This window comes from Polyodon spathula, chromosome 20 (assembly GCF_017654505.1).
Source record: "Polyodon spathula isolate WHYD16114869_AA chromosome 20, ASM1765450v1, whole genome shotgun sequence".
Classification (NCBI taxonomy): Eukaryota; Metazoa; Chordata; class Actinopteri; order Acipenseriformes; family Polyodontidae; genus Polyodon; species Polyodon spathula.
In genome coordinates, this window is record NC_054553.1 from 7,736,597 (window position 1) to 7,755,347 (window position 18,751).

The 18,751-nt window shown below is 36.9% G+C and overlaps 2 protein-coding genes across 2 annotated transcripts; both read left to right on the forward strand.

Moving 5' to 3' along the window:
- Positions 1-723: 723 nt before the first annotated feature.
- Positions 724-2,627, forward strand: LOC121295640 (BTB/POZ domain-containing protein KCTD12-like). Its single transcript, XM_041220551.1, has one exon. The coding sequence runs from the start codon at positions 1,583-1,585 to the stop codon at positions 2,438-2,440; it is 858 nt and encodes a 285-aa protein (XP_041076485.1). The 5' UTR covers positions 724-1,582; the 3' UTR covers positions 2,441-2,627.
- Positions 2,628-17,182: 14,555 nt separating this feature from the next.
- Positions 17,183-18,321, forward strand: LOC121295641 (BTB/POZ domain-containing protein KCTD8-like). The gene has a single exon (XM_041220552.1). It carries the CDS (start codon positions 17,459-17,461, stop codon positions 18,014-18,016), a length of 558 nt encoding a protein of 185 aa, XP_041076486.1. The 5' UTR covers positions 17,183-17,458; the 3' UTR covers positions 18,017-18,321.
- Positions 18,322-18,751: the final 430 nt, after the last annotated feature.

An 18,751-nucleotide genomic window follows, 5' to 3' on the forward strand; every position in this document is an offset into this window, starting at 1 on the left:
AATATTTACATTGGGTCTCACATTAAAATTGAAAATTGTGTAATTGTGGTGCGCAGTGACAGTGAAGTCAACATATTCCATAGGAATACTGTAGTATTTTTGGCGTAGTTCAGTGTATGTCAGTATGAGAACTAGAACATCTTTAGAGAAAAACAGGCCAAATATTTCAAACACAAATACAGTATTTGGATTTGCAGTAAAAGGGCATGACATGTTCTCCCAAATATTTGCAAGAATAAAATCTAGCGAAGTATCGTTCTTTATCCACTGGGGGTCACTGTGTTAACATGCAAAAAAATAAGTTATTTTTTCCCATTCAACGGAGAATGGGGACGTCCAACCTTCAATTTTTAATACCTCGTCTCCTTTAAGCTTTAGTCATGTCAATTAAACTATATTTAAAAACGTATTGTTATCTTTTAGTTTTTACTACATGTCAATAGTTTCGCCTTTTCTGTGCACTTTTATCTCAAACAGATTCTTGCCTCGATTTGTTTAGTAGAATGCTGTTTGTAATAAACTCCAAAGCTCTGTTAGCTTTAGCAGTTCTCAGACAATATGGGCTTAAACCATTCCTGCAATGCTAAATATTATGTTACGTTCTCATACATGGTGTGTGTGTGTGTGTGTAACATTTATGCCAGCCTCTGAATCCGGATGGAACAGAGCCAACGTGACATCAACACAGAGAGGTGGAGTTAATGAGAAGTGTATAATCTGGAGAGCACGGTGTGTTTAGCAGGAGGAAACAGCCTGAAAAGAAACGAGCATCGGGGAGAGGAGGCTAACATCGCATCTGATTGTCTTCCCTATCAAAGAAGCACCAGGGTTTATTTTTATTATTGTGGCTTCGTTTGTTGGACGTGATTTTGCCTTTTTAGAGAGAGACAGTTAATAGTGCTTTTTCCCGGAAAGGATTTATACATTTATATAAAAAAAAAAAAAATACAAAAAAAAAATAATAATAAAAAAAGAAGAAGAAAACAGCACGACTGAGGAGGGTGTAACAGACAATGCTACTAAAATCTAAACAAATTTCCGGTGGTAAAATAAATAAATCATATATATGTATATTTTTGTTTGATGCATTGCCCTGAAATTATTATATTTATAGATACGGTGTTTTGTGAAGGAGTATTTACACTAGCGTGAAGAAAGGACCGTTTGTTTTTAACCTAACCTTTTTTTATTTTTTTATTTTATTTTATTTTTTGTTATTATACCCACCAGTAAGGGCAGTTTTTCTTGCAATTTAAAAGTTTGGGCTAAGAAGGAACATACTTTGATAATAGAGAACAGACATGAGACCAATATGAATACAGCTCTTCCTGCTAAATATTTGGATATGACTGCATTTTGAACATTGTCATTCTTTTTGAAATCTGTTACAGACTGTTTTGTTTTTTGTTAGTTAATGCACAAACAGTTTAGGACCTTCCAGTGATTATCCCTTTTCAGCTTCTAACATCTTTTGGCAGTTATCAGGTGTTAAGGTTGTATAGCTGGAGGGTTGGTCAACCAACCTCTAACATATCTGAAAATAATCTGTAATCGAGGAAGTGGGATATCAACTGAAACAATCATGGCCCTGCCAGATAATGCCAGTTGTACCCTGCCAGGAGAGGAGCCCACCTTTCCAGAAATCATTGAGCTGAATGTGGGTGGACAGGTGTACATCACCCGTTACGCCACTGTCACCAGTGTTCCTGACTCCCTACTCTGGGAGATGTTTAGCCAGAAAAACATCAAGACCCTGGCCAGGGACACCAAGGGCCGTTTTTTCGTGGACAGAGACGGGTTCTTGTTCCGCTACATTTTGGATTACATGCGAGACCAGCAGCTGGTGCTCCCAGATCATTTCCCAGAGCGCAGCCGACTGCAGAGGGAGGCAGAGTACTTTAACCTGCCTGAGCTAGTCAAACTGCTCACCCCAAAGATAAGCAAACAAAACTCCATCGGGGATGACGCATGCCAGAGTGACCCAGAAGAGTCATCACCCAATGCAGACACAGCCAGGAACATCGCCTCACTAGGTGCCATAGCATGCTCTAGCATCACCCAAGGGCCCGGCTCAGAATCGCGCCGCGCTGGCTTTATCACCATCGGTTACCGTGGCTCCTACACCCTCGGCCGCGACAGCCAAACTGATGCCAAATTCAGAAGGGTGGCCCGAATTATGGTCTGTGGCAAGACCTCCCTGGCTAAAGAAGTATTTGGTGACACCCTGAATGAAAGTCGGGACCCAGACCGTCCCCCTGAGAGGTACACTTCCCGCTACTACCTGAAGTTCACCTTCCTGGAACAAGCCTTCGATAAGCTTGCAGATTCCGGTTTCCACATGGTGGCCTGCAATTCCACAGGCACCTGCGCTTTCGCCCATGACCAAACAGATGACAAAATCTGGACCAGTTACACCGAATATGTTTTCTACCGTGAGTGAGCACAGATACTATCCCACCCTTCATTTGATTCTTGTACTGTTGTGGTTCCATTGCTTTAGAGGTAGAACTTCCATCCCAATGTATCCCAGACTCCCATCCGCTGCTCTCCCGCTTGATCTCAGCTTTTCCTGCAGTCAACTGAACCACCACCTACCAACCTCTGCTTCCTCCACCCTGCGGAGAGACTAGACCTTTTGTTGTGTATATATATATATATATATATATATATATATATATATATATATATATATATATTCAGTGGGGGGGGGGGGGGGAAATTAAATCAAACAGAAATGGGCTATGAGTGACTTTGATGCTATGTCTTTAAATCAAACAGCAATGAGGGAAAGGGGATCCATCTCACTTGCTGATCACAGGTTGAGTCCTTATGGGCTGGTAAAGTTTTTTTTTTAATGGAGAAAAATAAAGAAGATGAAATACAGGACCATGTGCAATATTTTGAAACATGATCTGTCATTCATTCTTTACAGGAGATAAGTTTATTAGTTGAAAATGTATAAAAAGATACCTTGAAATGGATCCTAATGTAAGCAACATAATAGGCTTTAGATACAGCAGGTCATATTTACAAAGAATTTACCATTGTGCTAAGTTAACACTTTTTTTTTTCACGGAAATGCAAAAATAGTAACTATGCGGGGTAATTTATTAGTCTCATGTACCTTACTTGTTTATTGCAAGTTCTGTAACCCAAGCACTTTGTTTTTTGTTTTACAAAAATAATTGTAAAAACGTAGCCTGGTGGTGAGGGATTTGTGGATATGGCACAGTATGTAGGCCTGCATGTTTTTATTTATCTTTTTTTTAACTAAATGTAACTGCTTTTGAGCTGGAAATAGAAAAACTGTTTCACCTCAGTGGGTAAGGTAATGGCATAAAAAAATGACAAAATGATTCATTGTTGTTTTGTTCATAATATTTTCAGAATATAAGTGTTCTAACAAATAGTAAACTTTTCAACCCCAGATTTCCACATTTTCAGAAAGCAATGCAATTTCATTGCTAGACAGTACTGTAAAGGTTCGGTAAGACAACGTGCCCCAAGGTGTGTCAGGCACAATCAGTATGTGTCTATTAAATTCTAAAATAAAATGTAAACTATAATAACAAGAAACCACACCAATAGTCAGCTGTGTCGGACAGCATTCAGCCTTTGGGTCAAACTGATACATTTAAAGGAAATTCACCAAAAAATTTGAAGAAACAAATGGGTAGAGCAGAACTACAATGTGAGTATTGCTACTGCCTAATGACAAATAATTATATTGTATGTTTCACTATATTATTTGAAATGCCTGGGTAATGCCTTTCAACAGCTTTTAACGCCTTCTTTTAGACAGCCTTTTGTTTGTCTGATCTCGTTTGCCTTTTTGTTTCTACAACCTCATACTCCTGATTTATAATCTTAACAGGGTCATACTTTAACTATATTAACAGAGTTAGAGTGTCATTATTATATTATCCATTCTAGCTGGTGGCTTGTTGAATTTAAATGTTCATAACTAACTTCTGTAAAGGTTGATGCGCTCTATCAATCTACAGGGCAGATATAACAGCACAAGGAGATGCAGAGTGGCAGCAGAAAGCATGTTGCAATCAGGTTTTTTTGCAAGGACAGTTCAATACAGTGTAAGTCTCCCATATCCACAGGGCACACAGGTGGATAGAGTATTCCTGCACTGTTGTGATGATTTGATTGCCTATAAGTACAGTACAGTATTTCCCTGTTCTGGGTTAACTGAGTCTTTCATACTTGGGGCCATTGGGACCATTACAGGTTTCTTATTTTGTTAGTAGCCAAAAAAGCCACATTCTGTAAGAAGTTGGCTACTACTCTCCATAAATGGCTATTTAAAGGTGACAGTGTGGAGGTGTTCGCAGATCAGCTAACAAGCTGTTACATGACAAGTTCTTTAAAGTCAAGTTAAATGGAATGTTTACATACAGAGTATTTTGGGTTGTTTATTTGTGGATTAAAATACAAATAAATTTCAGCTATGTTAAGGTTAAGAAATAAATCTTATGGGATGTACTGTACACTGTGCTATGTTTGAGAAAACTTTGTAATTATAAGATAGAAATAGATCGAATAATTATTTTTTACATGGTACCTGCTTCATATAATTTACTTAATGTTTGTGTTTCAAACTGAAAATGTTCCAGTTGCCATTGGATACGTTGCTCTCTCTCTCTCTCTGGCAGCTCAAAAGTTTTCTGTCTCATATTGAATTAGAAAAACCGTTCGTATCTGATTTTTAAAAATGTATTTTATCATATATCCATAAAAATGTAATTTTAAAAATATGAGGCTACAGTTAACTGTAAACTGTGTTATGTTTAATCTTAAGGTTTATGAAGCCTGTAAAACCCCTCACTTTTTCTTTCTTCTATAATGGCTTCCATTCCATCAACTAATATTAACCTATTATTTTCAGAATAAATGCTTTATCTCATGATTCTGTTCTTGCAGTTACTGTTCCTACATGAATAATGTAAATGTACATAATGCAAAAAAATGTATCTGCATTTTTTGTGAAACTAAAAATAACATTTTTAGTAAATATCTTGTCGTTAGGTGTTTAAAGTTAAAAGTGAAAGTGCACTTTTTATCTGATGAACGAGCCCGAGTAAATTCTGTGACACTTATATTGGGTCCATTAAAAAAATCTAAACAGTGCTAAAAATTCTGTACAAATAAAAAATAATCTTAGATATAAGTTCACTGTGAGTAGTAATTAAATGTAGGGCATCTGTGGATAGTATAGCTGCCAAATAATAAATTCTAAAGCCACAAATCTTAAAATTTCCAGAACACAAAATCATATTGTTAACATTTAGCAAATCTCAGTTATACTGGTACCACTGAGTTCTTGACATATCTTTAGTGTATTAATCGCTTTGCACCTGTTTATACACATTCATTGAAATCTATTTGCTCCAGACACTTCAACTCATAACTATACATTTTGTTGCACTGTTTTCTAAATGGCATAGGTATTGTACAGTTTGCAGTGTACGGATAATCTTACAATCAGGAAGTAACGTCATGCTGTATAGAGATAGAATCTGCAAAACCATGATGTTATGTCAGAGTGGACCTTCCTAGTGTAATAAATTGGTGATGACCTCTAGACCAGTCCCTTTCATGTTGTAAGCAGGCAGAATAAAGAATAGGCGCTTTCTTTGCAGGGTAGAGTTTCCTTGCTAGTGCAGCCCACCCAGGAATGAGAGAGTTTGTCCGACGGAGCTCTTTAGCTGAGGGTACACGGTACACCTGCTAAAAACAAGCAATTCTTTCATTGCCGAGCCTGCAGAGGGTGACACAACTCAATGGCAGCTTTCCCCTCGGCAGGGAACTATGACATGTGTTATTAAACCTGCCTCAGCTGGAGTAGGAGGTTTATCTCATGTTTTTCCACTTGGTTTCTTCAAGTCACGTGAAATACCTTACTGTCTGAGGCCCTCTGCAGCTGAATTGCTAATCTTGCTGCAATACCAAGAAAATGCTAATGCATAGCACAGCACTGGAAATATATATTTCACGCAGAGAAAATGCTCAATTACAGTACAGGCTGTTAGCTATAACAATCCACCCATAACTTTTAACACTCAGCTGTTTTGATAATCTTTCGATGTCTTATTGTTTGAAAATATATAAGAAGTAAACATGGTAATCCATCAGAAGGGAGTTAAATATAAACCTTTTTTTTTTTTCCCCCCTTCTAATCATTAACACATCTAAATTCCTTTCAAAAGCACCTGTTCATAAATAGGAAGATCAGGACGTGGAATAAATCTAAATTGTAGCTCCACTATAGTCATGGTATCATATAACATGTCATGTTATTTAATGTTCTATAAAATAGCGCTGTAATCTAAGATTTAATTTAAAGTGTTTGTTTTTTTTTTGGTTCTTTGAAAGTATGAATGTTATTGATGTGTGGCTTACATGCTTGCTGCAGTACTTTTTAATTTTGGTCTGTATATACATTACTACTCTGGTACTTCAGGAAGGTGTAGGTTGTGGATCAAAAGATTTGCTGACTAGGCTGCCCTTATGTTGTTACAGAACTTGAATCAAAACCTGCAATCCTGAGACAGTACTGGAGACCCACCAGAGAGCATAATGTTTTTTTTTTTTGTTCGTTTTTTTTTGAAAAATTGAGACTACAGCTTCACTGGTAGACGATTATCAGCCTGTCGCAGTTTCGTGTCTGTAGTGTAATTAGAAGCTCAGCTAACCCTCTATAGAGAAATCAAAGTCTGTATTGTTCTATTAGGTTTCTGCTGTTCAACAAAGTATTAAGGACTTTTCATGATAGCTTTTTAAAAGGGTTTTAAATACAAAATTCCCAGTGTCTTTAAATATCTACTGGCTACAGTGAAAACCGATAGCAATAATGCTGTTTTAATCATTATATATATATAGTATATATATATATATATATATATATATATATATATATATATATATCTATATAATATATATATAATAATATATAAGTCACTAAAAAAAAAAGTCAATTTGTCTGGAAATCGTTACATATATATATAATGATTTCCAGAACAAATTGACAGGTTTTTTTTAGTGCAGCATCCTCTTCAAAACAAGGATGTCCTCTCAGTCAAACATTTTGTCTAAACCTCAAACCCAAGGAATTCATGCCTGTTTTAGGAATTACTGTCGTATCTCTGTTGTTAAAATCTTGGCTGAAAGTTTGAAGTGCATGATTGTGTGCCAAATAGTGAGCAAATCCACTGCTGATGTTTTGAAATAGTATGCCTAATGTGACCCAATTGAGAAAATAAAGCTATTTTGTGACGACCTAAGTGCTGTGCGGATTTGGTTTCTACATTGTAAATATGAATGTGCTTTTTTTTTTGTTATTACAAACAATAACTGGAGGTCAGGATATGACTACTGATGATCAGCTACTCAGTGTAGTAGCTGTATTCACAACAGTGATCTCTGTGTCAAATTAAATCCCTTGGTATAAATGCCAGGCATAAGATGTGTTGTATTGTTACATTTGTCTCTGTGCTATTCCAGATTGTACCAAAACAAGCAGATAAACCCATGGTCCCATTACTCTAGTTTAGATGGTGCCTTGTGTGTCAGATGGTGCTTGCCTTTCATGCAGGTCTCTGTCCAGACTAAAATGTCTTTCATTCCTCAGCACAATAGCAAGAAGGGAAACTTCCAGCACTGCTGTCCGGCACCCCAGTAAGCGCTACACCAGCGTTCTATTGTGAAAAAGAAAACAAAAAAAAAAACATGTTATAGTGGAATTTAATATAATATAATTTTGTGATTGTCTCCTCTTTCTTGTAGCCTGCTAGTTTCTACTTTTCTGTGCTAATTATAGTAATAACCTCAGTCTCTTTACAATAAGTGAATGAGCTTTAGCAAACAATAATCTCAGCAAGCATAGTAAACAGCCACATATGTCTAACATGGTAAACTTAGAATAGGGATTCTCATGTCTCTGTTGGTACAAGGACCTATTAAAAAAGGCTGGTCCAGAATGGAACATGCGGACTCGACTCTCGCGTTTAGCATAGGCTGCAGCTCCAAACTAGCCTGGGAGAAACGTTAAAGAAAAATTTAATATATAGAAACTATAGATAATATATTATATATATATATATATATATATATATATATATATACAATATGATATATATACTATGATCATTCTTTATATATTAATAGACCCTTTTTTGTGTACTGACTTTTAATAACTAGCTTAATAATATGTTAACAAACCTGTTTCTTTGTTAATGGTTAATAGTGATTTATTTTTCAGTTAAAGTGTAATTTTGAACATTGCCTTCATCTTGTAATGGATATTATAAATCATGTATACAAAATCAACCACAGTTACAGATCTTATCCTGTTTACTTACTAATGTCAGTTAACAATACAGTGTCACCCAGTGCATAGAAATTAACAGTTCCTCAGTAACACTTTCCTTTTTGTGATTTTGAATATAATGTACATTGCAGTGTAATTTTGCACAGCTAGCAATGTATAGTGCTTCCTTATAGTATTGAGTATGACCAGCTGGTGATTTGGTTTAAATTACAGTGAATGTTGAAACATGAACATGCTGGCTAAAAGGTTTGATTTGCAAAACCTGGCAAGTAAATACAGTATGTGTTAGACTAAAGATAATTGTGAGTAGATGTATTGTGATCAAAAGTATAAAGCTACTTTTAAAACTGATTCATGCCACCCGTTCAGTTCTTTTATGATATGGACTGATAAAAGCATAATCGTATTTTCACCAAGCAAGAATGATACTGAATATAAAATACAAATCTTGGAAAAGGCATGCCTTCTATAGCCTTCAGCTATTCTAAGCTTAAACCAAACCTATAGCAATTTAAAAATGTGAATGTTTCGCTTTTCTGAGAATGTAGCTGTGATGAGCTTGTTTTCTGTGAACAGGTAAAGATGCTTCTTGGTAGGGTCCAGAGTACAGCAACCAAACACTCAAGCTGACAGGTAACACAGTATTTACTATAAACACAAACTGTTCTTTTTAGAGTGAGGCGCTGTATGATATATTGCAGTTAATCAAAACAAACCTTGACTACACCTCTGGAGGAATGCAGAAATCACAATCAGAAAACCGATGCAAATTTCTATCTAAATGTCAATGACCTTTTATTTATTTGGATTACAACATCCAATTCTTCTCTGAGTGAGAGTTCGGATTCCCATGTATGCTGATACTTTGCAGTATTTTTTTAATGAGCAACTAGAATGAACATTTCAGAAGCAAGGACATGAACACTGTATGGTATGTTAAGCGTATGGCTCAATGTTATACATTTCAACTTCACATACTGTAAGTGTACAATATTTTCTCTAAGCCTACGTTAACATATTACTACCTTTATTAGAATATAATTACAGCCTATAGCCACAAAGTGATAGATTCCATCAAAGAAATACTGTATGACCTGCATTATTCTTTGTTCAAAAGTTGTATTCAATCAAACTTCAAAACATGGCTAAAATTGCTAAACTTGTTATTTAATAATCTCCAAATTGAAAACACATGTATGCTGTCCCTCTGGAAAATGTGTTTAACTCTGCATCAGGAGAATCACATGGAATATTATCATTGAATCCCCCTGACTGAAAGTGCCAGCTCTCTTAACTCACCCACATTTAGAGGGGAGCATTCACCAGTTGCCTTCCTGAACTAAGTGATTATTCTCTCATATTGCCAGAGTTACAACTGATTTGAAGATATGCTATAGCCTGTCTTCTTTCTGACATTTATAAATTACTTCATCTCAGAATACCTATATATATGAACTTGGAAACCAAACTTTGTAAAATTAATCTGAGAGAAGTTGAACACTAAAATATTTACTTCACCATCCCATTGTGGTGAAAACATGAAAGATGCTTTGTAACCCTGCATGCATGCTCAAAATCAAAGGGGTACCATGTTATAATAACTTCAAACGATTTCCAGTTCTCTGCAGACTTCAAACTGCTCTCATGAGCGATTCTTTCAGAGGCCCTGTGTGCAGCTTGGATCAGATGGCCTCAGCCTTTGAGAGGGAGGCAGGGTGTGTGGGTGGATCCAAAGCAGGCAGGCAGGAAACACAGACAATAATAATAATCTTGATACTGACTACCTGACAGTGAGTGCTAGATGTATTCGCTCCATCTTTTAATTCTGTATAATCTGTCTTATTGTATTTAAGGATTGTGGACCATATTCTGTAGTCTGAAATAGTATATTTAGAATGGTGTGACTTCATTATATAAGTTACAACTGGATGAGGTGTTCTCAGAGCATAAACAAAAAAAGGCATGCACATATCACAACTGATCCTCATCAGATCAATTTAATTACTGTTTCAACCTCTTAAAAGTGAAAAAATATATACATTAAAACATTTTATCACAAATGAAGTCTCTGGTTATTAATTGAAGCGAGGAACAAAATTGGTGGTAAAGTGTCTTAATATGTTGAAACAATAATTACATTGTCTTGATAAACATCAGTTGAGGTATGTGCATGGCTTTTTTTGTTTTATACTTTAAACAATATCTATGGGTTATGGGCATAAGGATGTCATAGCATTCTAAATCTGTAGGTACAATTATTACACCCAGTGGTGTCACTTGAGACCTAATTGTGGCACAGTCCTTAAATCTGATAAGCTGATATATTGAAGGCAAGAATTGTCATTGTCATTTTTGACAATACATATGCTAGTTTTGGCTATAGCTAAAGAAAGTTATACTTGTATGATGTTGATAGGTATTTGCTCTGAGACTCAGTCGAACGTGTGGTAGATCAGTGACCAAATTTTCAAGATAATTATATAATGTGTTTTTAAATCCTTTGCAAGGACCATGTATGCTACTGATATACCTTATTTAATGTGTTATATTTCACTGAGGATTGTGTTTCCATTTTAAAAAAAAGAAATAATTATTTAGGGTAAGGAAATACATTTTAATGTTTGTCACTGTAATTGCAAGGCTTTATTTTTTTATTAGTTCACAGGAGAATATGACCAGCCAACCTGCTGAATAAAGACATGTTAGCTATGTCACCTCAGCCATCTGGAAGCTTGGAAGCCTAATCTTTCCGCTAATTATCGTTAATCCCTTGGGGACTTTGTCTTTAATGTCTTAACGGAGGCTATTTATATTTGGGAAATGGCTGTGAACTGCCTTTGATTTTGCCTATAGGCTGATCTTATTAAAGGTGCCCAATAAATGTGCAGTTGCAAGGTGTGATACAGGAACAGTGCCTCCTATGGTAAAAATTATACAACATTATGTACAAAAAAACTGTAGTACACTGTTTTTGGTTTGTTTTGTTTTCTAGTATGCTATTCAATATTGCTGTGAAACAACATCCCCTCACCTCAATATTCCCTGAAGAATCCCATAGCAGAACCATTAGCAGGCCACAACATTACCAGCATTCTATCAAAATGTGCTATCAAATATGCTACTAATTTACCAATGTCTCTTACCTTTTTAGCTTTCTTTAGATGTCAAATTGTTTACTTATTACTTATGGAAATAGTACATTTAATTATAAGCCCAGTTATCCAAATCTGAATTTGATAAATGGGCTTATAATTAAGGCTACTGCTTTCATAAACATGTAACAATTCTTTTCAAAAGCACTAATACTTTAGAAAGCTGCTATAATAAATGGAGCTTCCTAACAAATCATAACAATCTGCATCAGGACGCATACAAATTGGCCAACTAGGGTTCTCCATTACAACAGTGCACAAAGGCCATAGAAGCAAAGTGTGAGCCTTACTAAGCCTGTGCTTTTCCTGCCCTTGTGCCAAAGATAATTAAAAAGATAGTGCTTAAATCTGCATTACATTTGCAAGGCCTGTAAGCTTTTAATTTCCTGCAGTGATGTCTCTCAACATGTCTGGAAATAGGCTACCATGTGTAAAAAATATTTGAAGTTAAGATTTTTTTTTTTTTTTTAGATGAGTGGGCTTGACTGTTTTGTTTGTACAGCTGTTGGGAAAAGGTATTTATTAAGCTTGGGTTACACCGACTCTCATTTGAGGAATGTGTTGGCAGTATATTGACTGCAAGCATCTCATTTTGCAAAGCTCCATGTCTTTCTGCCTGTACCTTGCATATACCTTCATCTGCATGCAAGGCTAGTGGTCCAGTAGAAGGAAAAGATTATCTATAGTGCTGAATGGAGAATAGCAAGTCAATAGAAAACACTAGCAAGTGTGGGATGTGTTGGGTTATTGGAATGTAATGCGATGGTCTTAAAATATTGAGGTTAAATCTTTAAGTCACCCATATTGTCGATGTAAGTTCTGCATTTCATTGAACATCCACAATACTAAAGTCAACCCTTTAAACTGTATTGTCGCTTTGCAATGCTGGTTTGGCTGTATGTCAGGATATGAGTGGTGTGAGGAAGAATAGGTCCAAACTGAGGGAATATTTACAAATGTTGTTTTTTTTTTATTATTTACAAGTGATTCCCCGCTACCAACAATGGTATTGGAGAACTACAATCTGAGCTTGCAGTCCCAAACAATAAATAACACATAGGAAATACAGTGTCCAGGGTGCCAGTGCTCGTGTTCTATGGTGCTGTAATCCTTGTTGTGAAAGTGCAGGTGCTCCAGGTGGTTGTGCTGGCTCAGTAGTGACAGCTCCCATAGTGTCCGCCTGCAAAATACAAAACAAAACAAACAATGCTGTACTCGCATAGCTGCGTCCCCTTTGTACCGCGAAACTTCTCCCTGTGTTCAGTTCGGTGCCACGCTCTATCCAATCACTGCACACAACACAGCTGATCACAACAGTGCCATTCAGCAGTCTTGCAGCTACACCCTTTCCCCAAGATGGCTTTACTTACGGTTCCATCCCACCATTGAGTCAACTAATCTGTAACAGCAGTGTAAAGTGAGCAAGTGAATTTATCACACTGTGTATGCACTGCAACAGCATTATAGGATTTTTAGACCTCACTAAGAGGAACATGAGTGCTCGTCTCAAGTTTGTCAAAAAGCACCTGGATGATCCTCAAGAGTTCTGGAACAATGTCTTATGGACAGATAAGTCAAAAGTGGAACTTTTTGGCCAACATGGGCCCCGTTATATCTGGCAAAAACCAAACACTGCATTCCACAGTAAGAACCTCATACCAATGGTCAAGCATGGTGGTGGTAGTGCCATGATTTGGGGATGCTTTGCTGCATCAGGACCTGGACGACATGTCTTCATTGAAGGAACCATGAATTCTGCTCTGTATCAGAGAATTCTACAGGAGAATGTCAGGCCATCCGTCCGTGAGCTGAAGCACAGCTGGGTCATGCAGCAAGACAATGATCCAAAACAAACAAACAAGTCTACATCAGAATGGTTGAAGAACAAGAAATTTAAAGTTTTGGAATGGCCTACTCAAAGTCCACACCTAAACTCCATTGAGATGTTGTGGCAGGACCTGAAATGAGCAGTTTATGCTCGAAAACCCACAAATGTCACTGAGTTTGCTGTCACACTGTTTTTTGTTTTTTGTAATTTATTACATATTTAATTTACAAAGAGTTTCAGTATACAGCACATATAAAATACCATTCAAACTATTTAATTGTACCTCATCAACAAAATAAATCATCATACAATATCTAACTACCAATCTATATACACAGCCTGGATATAAGTTCAGATCCTAATACAGCGTGCTGAATAAGAGAAGTAAAACAAACCTACATGGCCTGTTGTATCACTAGTCTAAAGATTGAATCTGCTGTATTAAATCTGCTCTTTTTAGACAATGCTACAAATCTCTCGTATTGAATTTGCTGCCTTTCGGAACCTGGTAGTTAGCAATGTGCTATGGATTGCACATTGGTTGTTAGATCCTAATGGTTGAATTCTCTGTATTGACTTTTTAGCTGGCTCTAGGACAGCTGGACAGAATTTATTGAATCTATTTATCTATTAATCTAATTTAAATTTAAATATACATTCTAACAAATTAATCAGCAATGTGAGGGCAATTTACATGAGTATGCTACATATTATAAGCCAGTCCACTGCGTTGCATTACCCAGCAGCCTTTGAGTTAAGCTATAGATTTGGTAAAAGATTTCTTTTGGGAAACATGAGCTGCTTTGATGAACCACAGGATGCAGTGGGCTGACAAACATGCAACCCAGGCACATTAAACCTGTAAGCAGATTAGTCCTTTCGCTATCCCAGGCATTCAGTTCTACTCTACTGAAGTTTACCCCTCTCCAGCTGACTGGCAAGCAGTTCCTACTGAAATGCAGTATCATTATTACAAAATAAATATTAAAAAGGAAATATCTAAATGCAAGTTTGAACAAAAGTTTAATTTAGTTTTGTAGATTATGTATGAGAAATCATAATTCCAATACATTGCATGACACAATTCAAAAGTTAAAAAAAGGAATATGTATTACTAGTAACAAATGCTCAGAACAATAAATGAATGGCTTTCTGCAACTTTGATTTCCTGTTTTATTCCTCTCAGAAAATGTGTCTTTGCCTTTGCACTTCAAAATAAAGCCCTGAATCACCTATATTGCTTTCTCCCCATCTTCCACAGCATCTTAAATACCTCCCCCCCCCAAAAAAAAAAAAAAAAAAAAAAAAAACAAACAAACCCTTCCTGAAGGGAGCCAATAAAATGTAACCAGTATTGTTGTGAGAGAATTGTGTCATGCCCCCACTCAAGGCAAGCACAACATTGACTTTCAAATCAGCAAACAATACTATGAGCCTCATCAAGAGGGATTTGTCACCAGGAGTCATGTCTGTCAGTGGAGATGTTATATTGTAGACAGCCAGGTTTAATGGGCAATACATTATATTAAACATATCTAGTTCGTGGCAGTGTTTTACAGCAGTTTATTTTTAAGGATTTATTTCTCAACTGAGAAACCAACCATTAGTATTCAGAGAACAGGTACTCATGCCAGACAAATAAGCTGAAATCTAAACTAAAAAACTCAATTGACATGTTTTCCTGTCAAATTTTTTATAAGACAGGATTTTAGGTTGGCACCAGCAGTTGTCACTAAATAGCCATTGCCAGTGGTACAATATTTTGCGGCACAAAACTGCCAAATTGCCCAGAGTCACAGCTCCTCCTACTCCCAGTGCCTGTCTTAGCCTTGCCTGATTCATAAATCATCACCAAAAAAGCAAAAAAGATATAAGATGATATATTATCATCCAACAAAACAAGAATGTCTGGTTCATTTCACATTTCTCAAAAAACATAACATAGCAACGTAAAAAGCCATAGCAACCAGACACCAGATTAACGTTTTGTGCAAAATTATAAACGTGATCGTGGGCCACTGCACCGTTAACATTAAGATCTTGTAATCAAAGAACGGCATGTTCTGTAAAGCTATGTGAATGTCACAAAGGATACACAAATAGTACAATTAGCCAACACTCTCTGCCTCTCTGTCTTGTTTTTGGAGTATATAGCATAGCTGGCAGCAGGATTTATTATTTCATTACTTTTAAAACGTGGTTTACTTCCTACTTATAAGTATTGGACAAAAACACCTGCCATATGTAGCAGCACACTTGTTGCGTGTAATTGTTACTTATGTCTTGTAAGTGATTCATACTGTATGTTATATAATTGATCTCTTTTTTAAAAAGCTACATCAGTCAAGATGGATAAGACAATATATATAATTTATGTTGATACAGGGCTGATAACAGGCACTTAGTTGGTTGGTGCTTTTGTATATATGAGGAATCATGACTCTATAGGCCATTCAGATGAGCTTCACTGCAGATCTCAACCCTTACCTTCTCTGAAGGAATTAGAGAAAGGGGTATTTTGATGGAGTACACCATGCCCCTGTGTGTATTTTGTATTGTTTTGTATTATTATTAATTAAAATGTATGGTTCTGTGTTTAAAACACATTGTTTTATTTTACAGCATGGATGGGGTTAAAATTCCCCACCCATGCTAAACTTGTGTAGAATGTGACCATCTCCAGATTGATTAATTTATTGCTAATTTGGAGATGGTCACATGTATAAAAACACGCAGCTTTAGCTGAACGAGACTGGTTGTTCAGAGGCGGAATGTGAATAAAGAGAACTGGAATAGAGAAATAACAATTGCTACGTGTGCTGGTTATATACCAGCATGATACTTGTTTGTGTTTTTGTTCAGTGTTCGTATCTGTCTGTCTATTTTGGCCAACACGCCATTTATTTTCAAAAGTGTATTGTTTTGTTTAAATATATTTATTATTAAAACATGCAGCAGCACATTCAACCCCAGTATTGTGTGTCCTGCATTTCCTGGCCTGATGTTACCTGCAAGCCATCCTTTCCACAGGCATGTATCACCCCAGGTATGCACATGTTTGCCCTACCACCCATTGGCAGTGTACAGTGCTCAGTTTTTTCAATTTTCAACAGACAAAACACTGTGTGTGTGTGTGTGGGGGGGGGTGTGTGTGTATATATATATATATATATATATATATATATATATATATATATATATATATATATATATATATATATATATGTAATTCAAAGCTAAGATGTTTGAGAACTGTAAAAAAAAAAAAAAATCCCAACCAATTACAAGACATTAACTAGCAAAACCATAAAGTGACCGCTAATGTAATCCCCCTGGCCACACATCCACACACACTGCAGTGTGGCCACTCAAACTCATAAAGCAATCAACGAAGTCTGAGCAGCTTCTCTGATTGCCTGACTTGCAGCCGTGATTATGAAACCAGTGATGAAATGGAAAGCAAAGGGCACATTAAAGGTTGCTGCAACAATACGCTAAATAACCAGCAGTACAGAACGCTAATCTAATGTTACAAGATCACAAGAGACCGGGAGCCTTTGGAAAACCATCCTCATCAGCTGCAATTGCTCTTAGGGCACAACTCAAGCTTAATTAAAAAGTATGCAGTCTGTGAGGCTGTGAAATGACTGTACTGGTGTTCTTGTACCTCACACAATGGATTGCATGTGCTGGAATCCAGGCATGAAGTAGTTAGAAAGAAAAAGTGTAAAATGATCTTGGTCTTGTCCATTGGACAAGCGATTAGTTGACAGACTCAGTTTGCACATGAAATGTTAGTTACTTTTTAGAGATTGTGAAGCCAGGGTATGCAATCTTGGAAGACAGTTGGGTATTGGAAGAGCTACAGTGCTTCTAATGCCAAAACTAATTTTGGAATACTGCCAAAAGTGTTCATTTGTTTGAAAACTTGTACTTTGTTTCTGCCTCTGTGATTTTGTTTAAACTTTGAGTAAAATGTATAATCAAAACAGTCTAGGTATAAGCAATCTTGTACTTTCCCCGCAACACAGCAACAGATTCTATTAACAACTTCTGTTAATCTGTTTCCTTGGTGCAGGAGGGAAGCTGGCTTCCAATGTCTCTCTGAGTGTCAGGGAGCAGCAGGACCAACTGGTTTATATGCAGAAGGGCTTAGACACCGGCACAGCCAACTGTAACAATCTGACTGCCTCCAGCCCAAATAGCCAAGCAGAGACCAACACAGTGCTGGATATTCGGAATATCTGCTTAGTGGTGACACCACCACCTCCAGAGCCTGAAGACCTGGGGACCTTGGTAAGCTATGACATGAAGGACAGCCAGGAGCCTACACCAGCTCCTACCCAGGATACCTCACTATCAGGTCCAACACACCAGCCTGGGAACCAAAAGCAAGAGTCATCTCCCCATGGTACCCCAACACGACCCACAACTCTCCGACTTGACCAGCCGTTCAGAAAGGTAGAGGCAGTGGAAATACCCTGCCAGCAGTTACCCAGCCAGCAGGCACCCAGCGGGCAGTCACAGGCCTGCGTAAATAGCGCTGCTCCCAAGGACCTTGAAGCTGAGGAGAAGAAGGAAATGGAGGAGCAACTGAAAAGGTGCATCGAGGATTTCAAGAGGAACAAAATTCCTCCACTCTTCCCAGACCACAAACGCCACTGGCAGAGCAATCTTCTTAAGAAATACAATGCATAGGAAAACAGGGTACTCACTGGCAACAGAGTTAAAAGCAATCTGTAACTACAACCATATAAACTTATAAATATTTTAAAACTTGCAGATGAAACATGGGGTGATGTTTAAGGAGACCCAAGGATTCAACTGCAAAATATCAATCATTTGGTGACACACACTTTGTGTAAAAAATGGACCACTCCTTCTATTACTGATTATTTTGTTATGCAAATACAACCTCTGACATTATATATACAACAGTCTCATTTGAAATTAGTTTTAGTCACTATGAGCAAGACAGCAGATCTGACAGACTTTGACAGAGGGCAGGCAGGTGCTTCTGTGCCCAAGATTGCACAAATGACATGTTTCACAAAGAACAGTCTCAAATTTGATGACTGTGGGATGTTTTGAAGAACAGACTTTGCTGAAAATTGAGGAATTACTGAGTGATGGTAACTTTTCCTTACCAGACTCATCAGGTTAATTCTGTCCAGTCTTTATTTTTTATTTTTTTCCGTTAATATCTGAAAATATGAAAATGTGTTTGTACCTGTGCACCTTATTTTGTTATTGCAGTATTTTCAGTAATCTGGAATGGTAAGGAATGCCCTGCAATAAAGTAGGACTGAGCACATTGTAGGATATTTGTTTTTGTATTTTTGTCATTTGTAAAAAAAAAAAAAAAATAATAAAATTGTTTACAAAAGCACATTTTTTGGCTTGACTTTACTTTATCTTAGATTGCAGCAATTC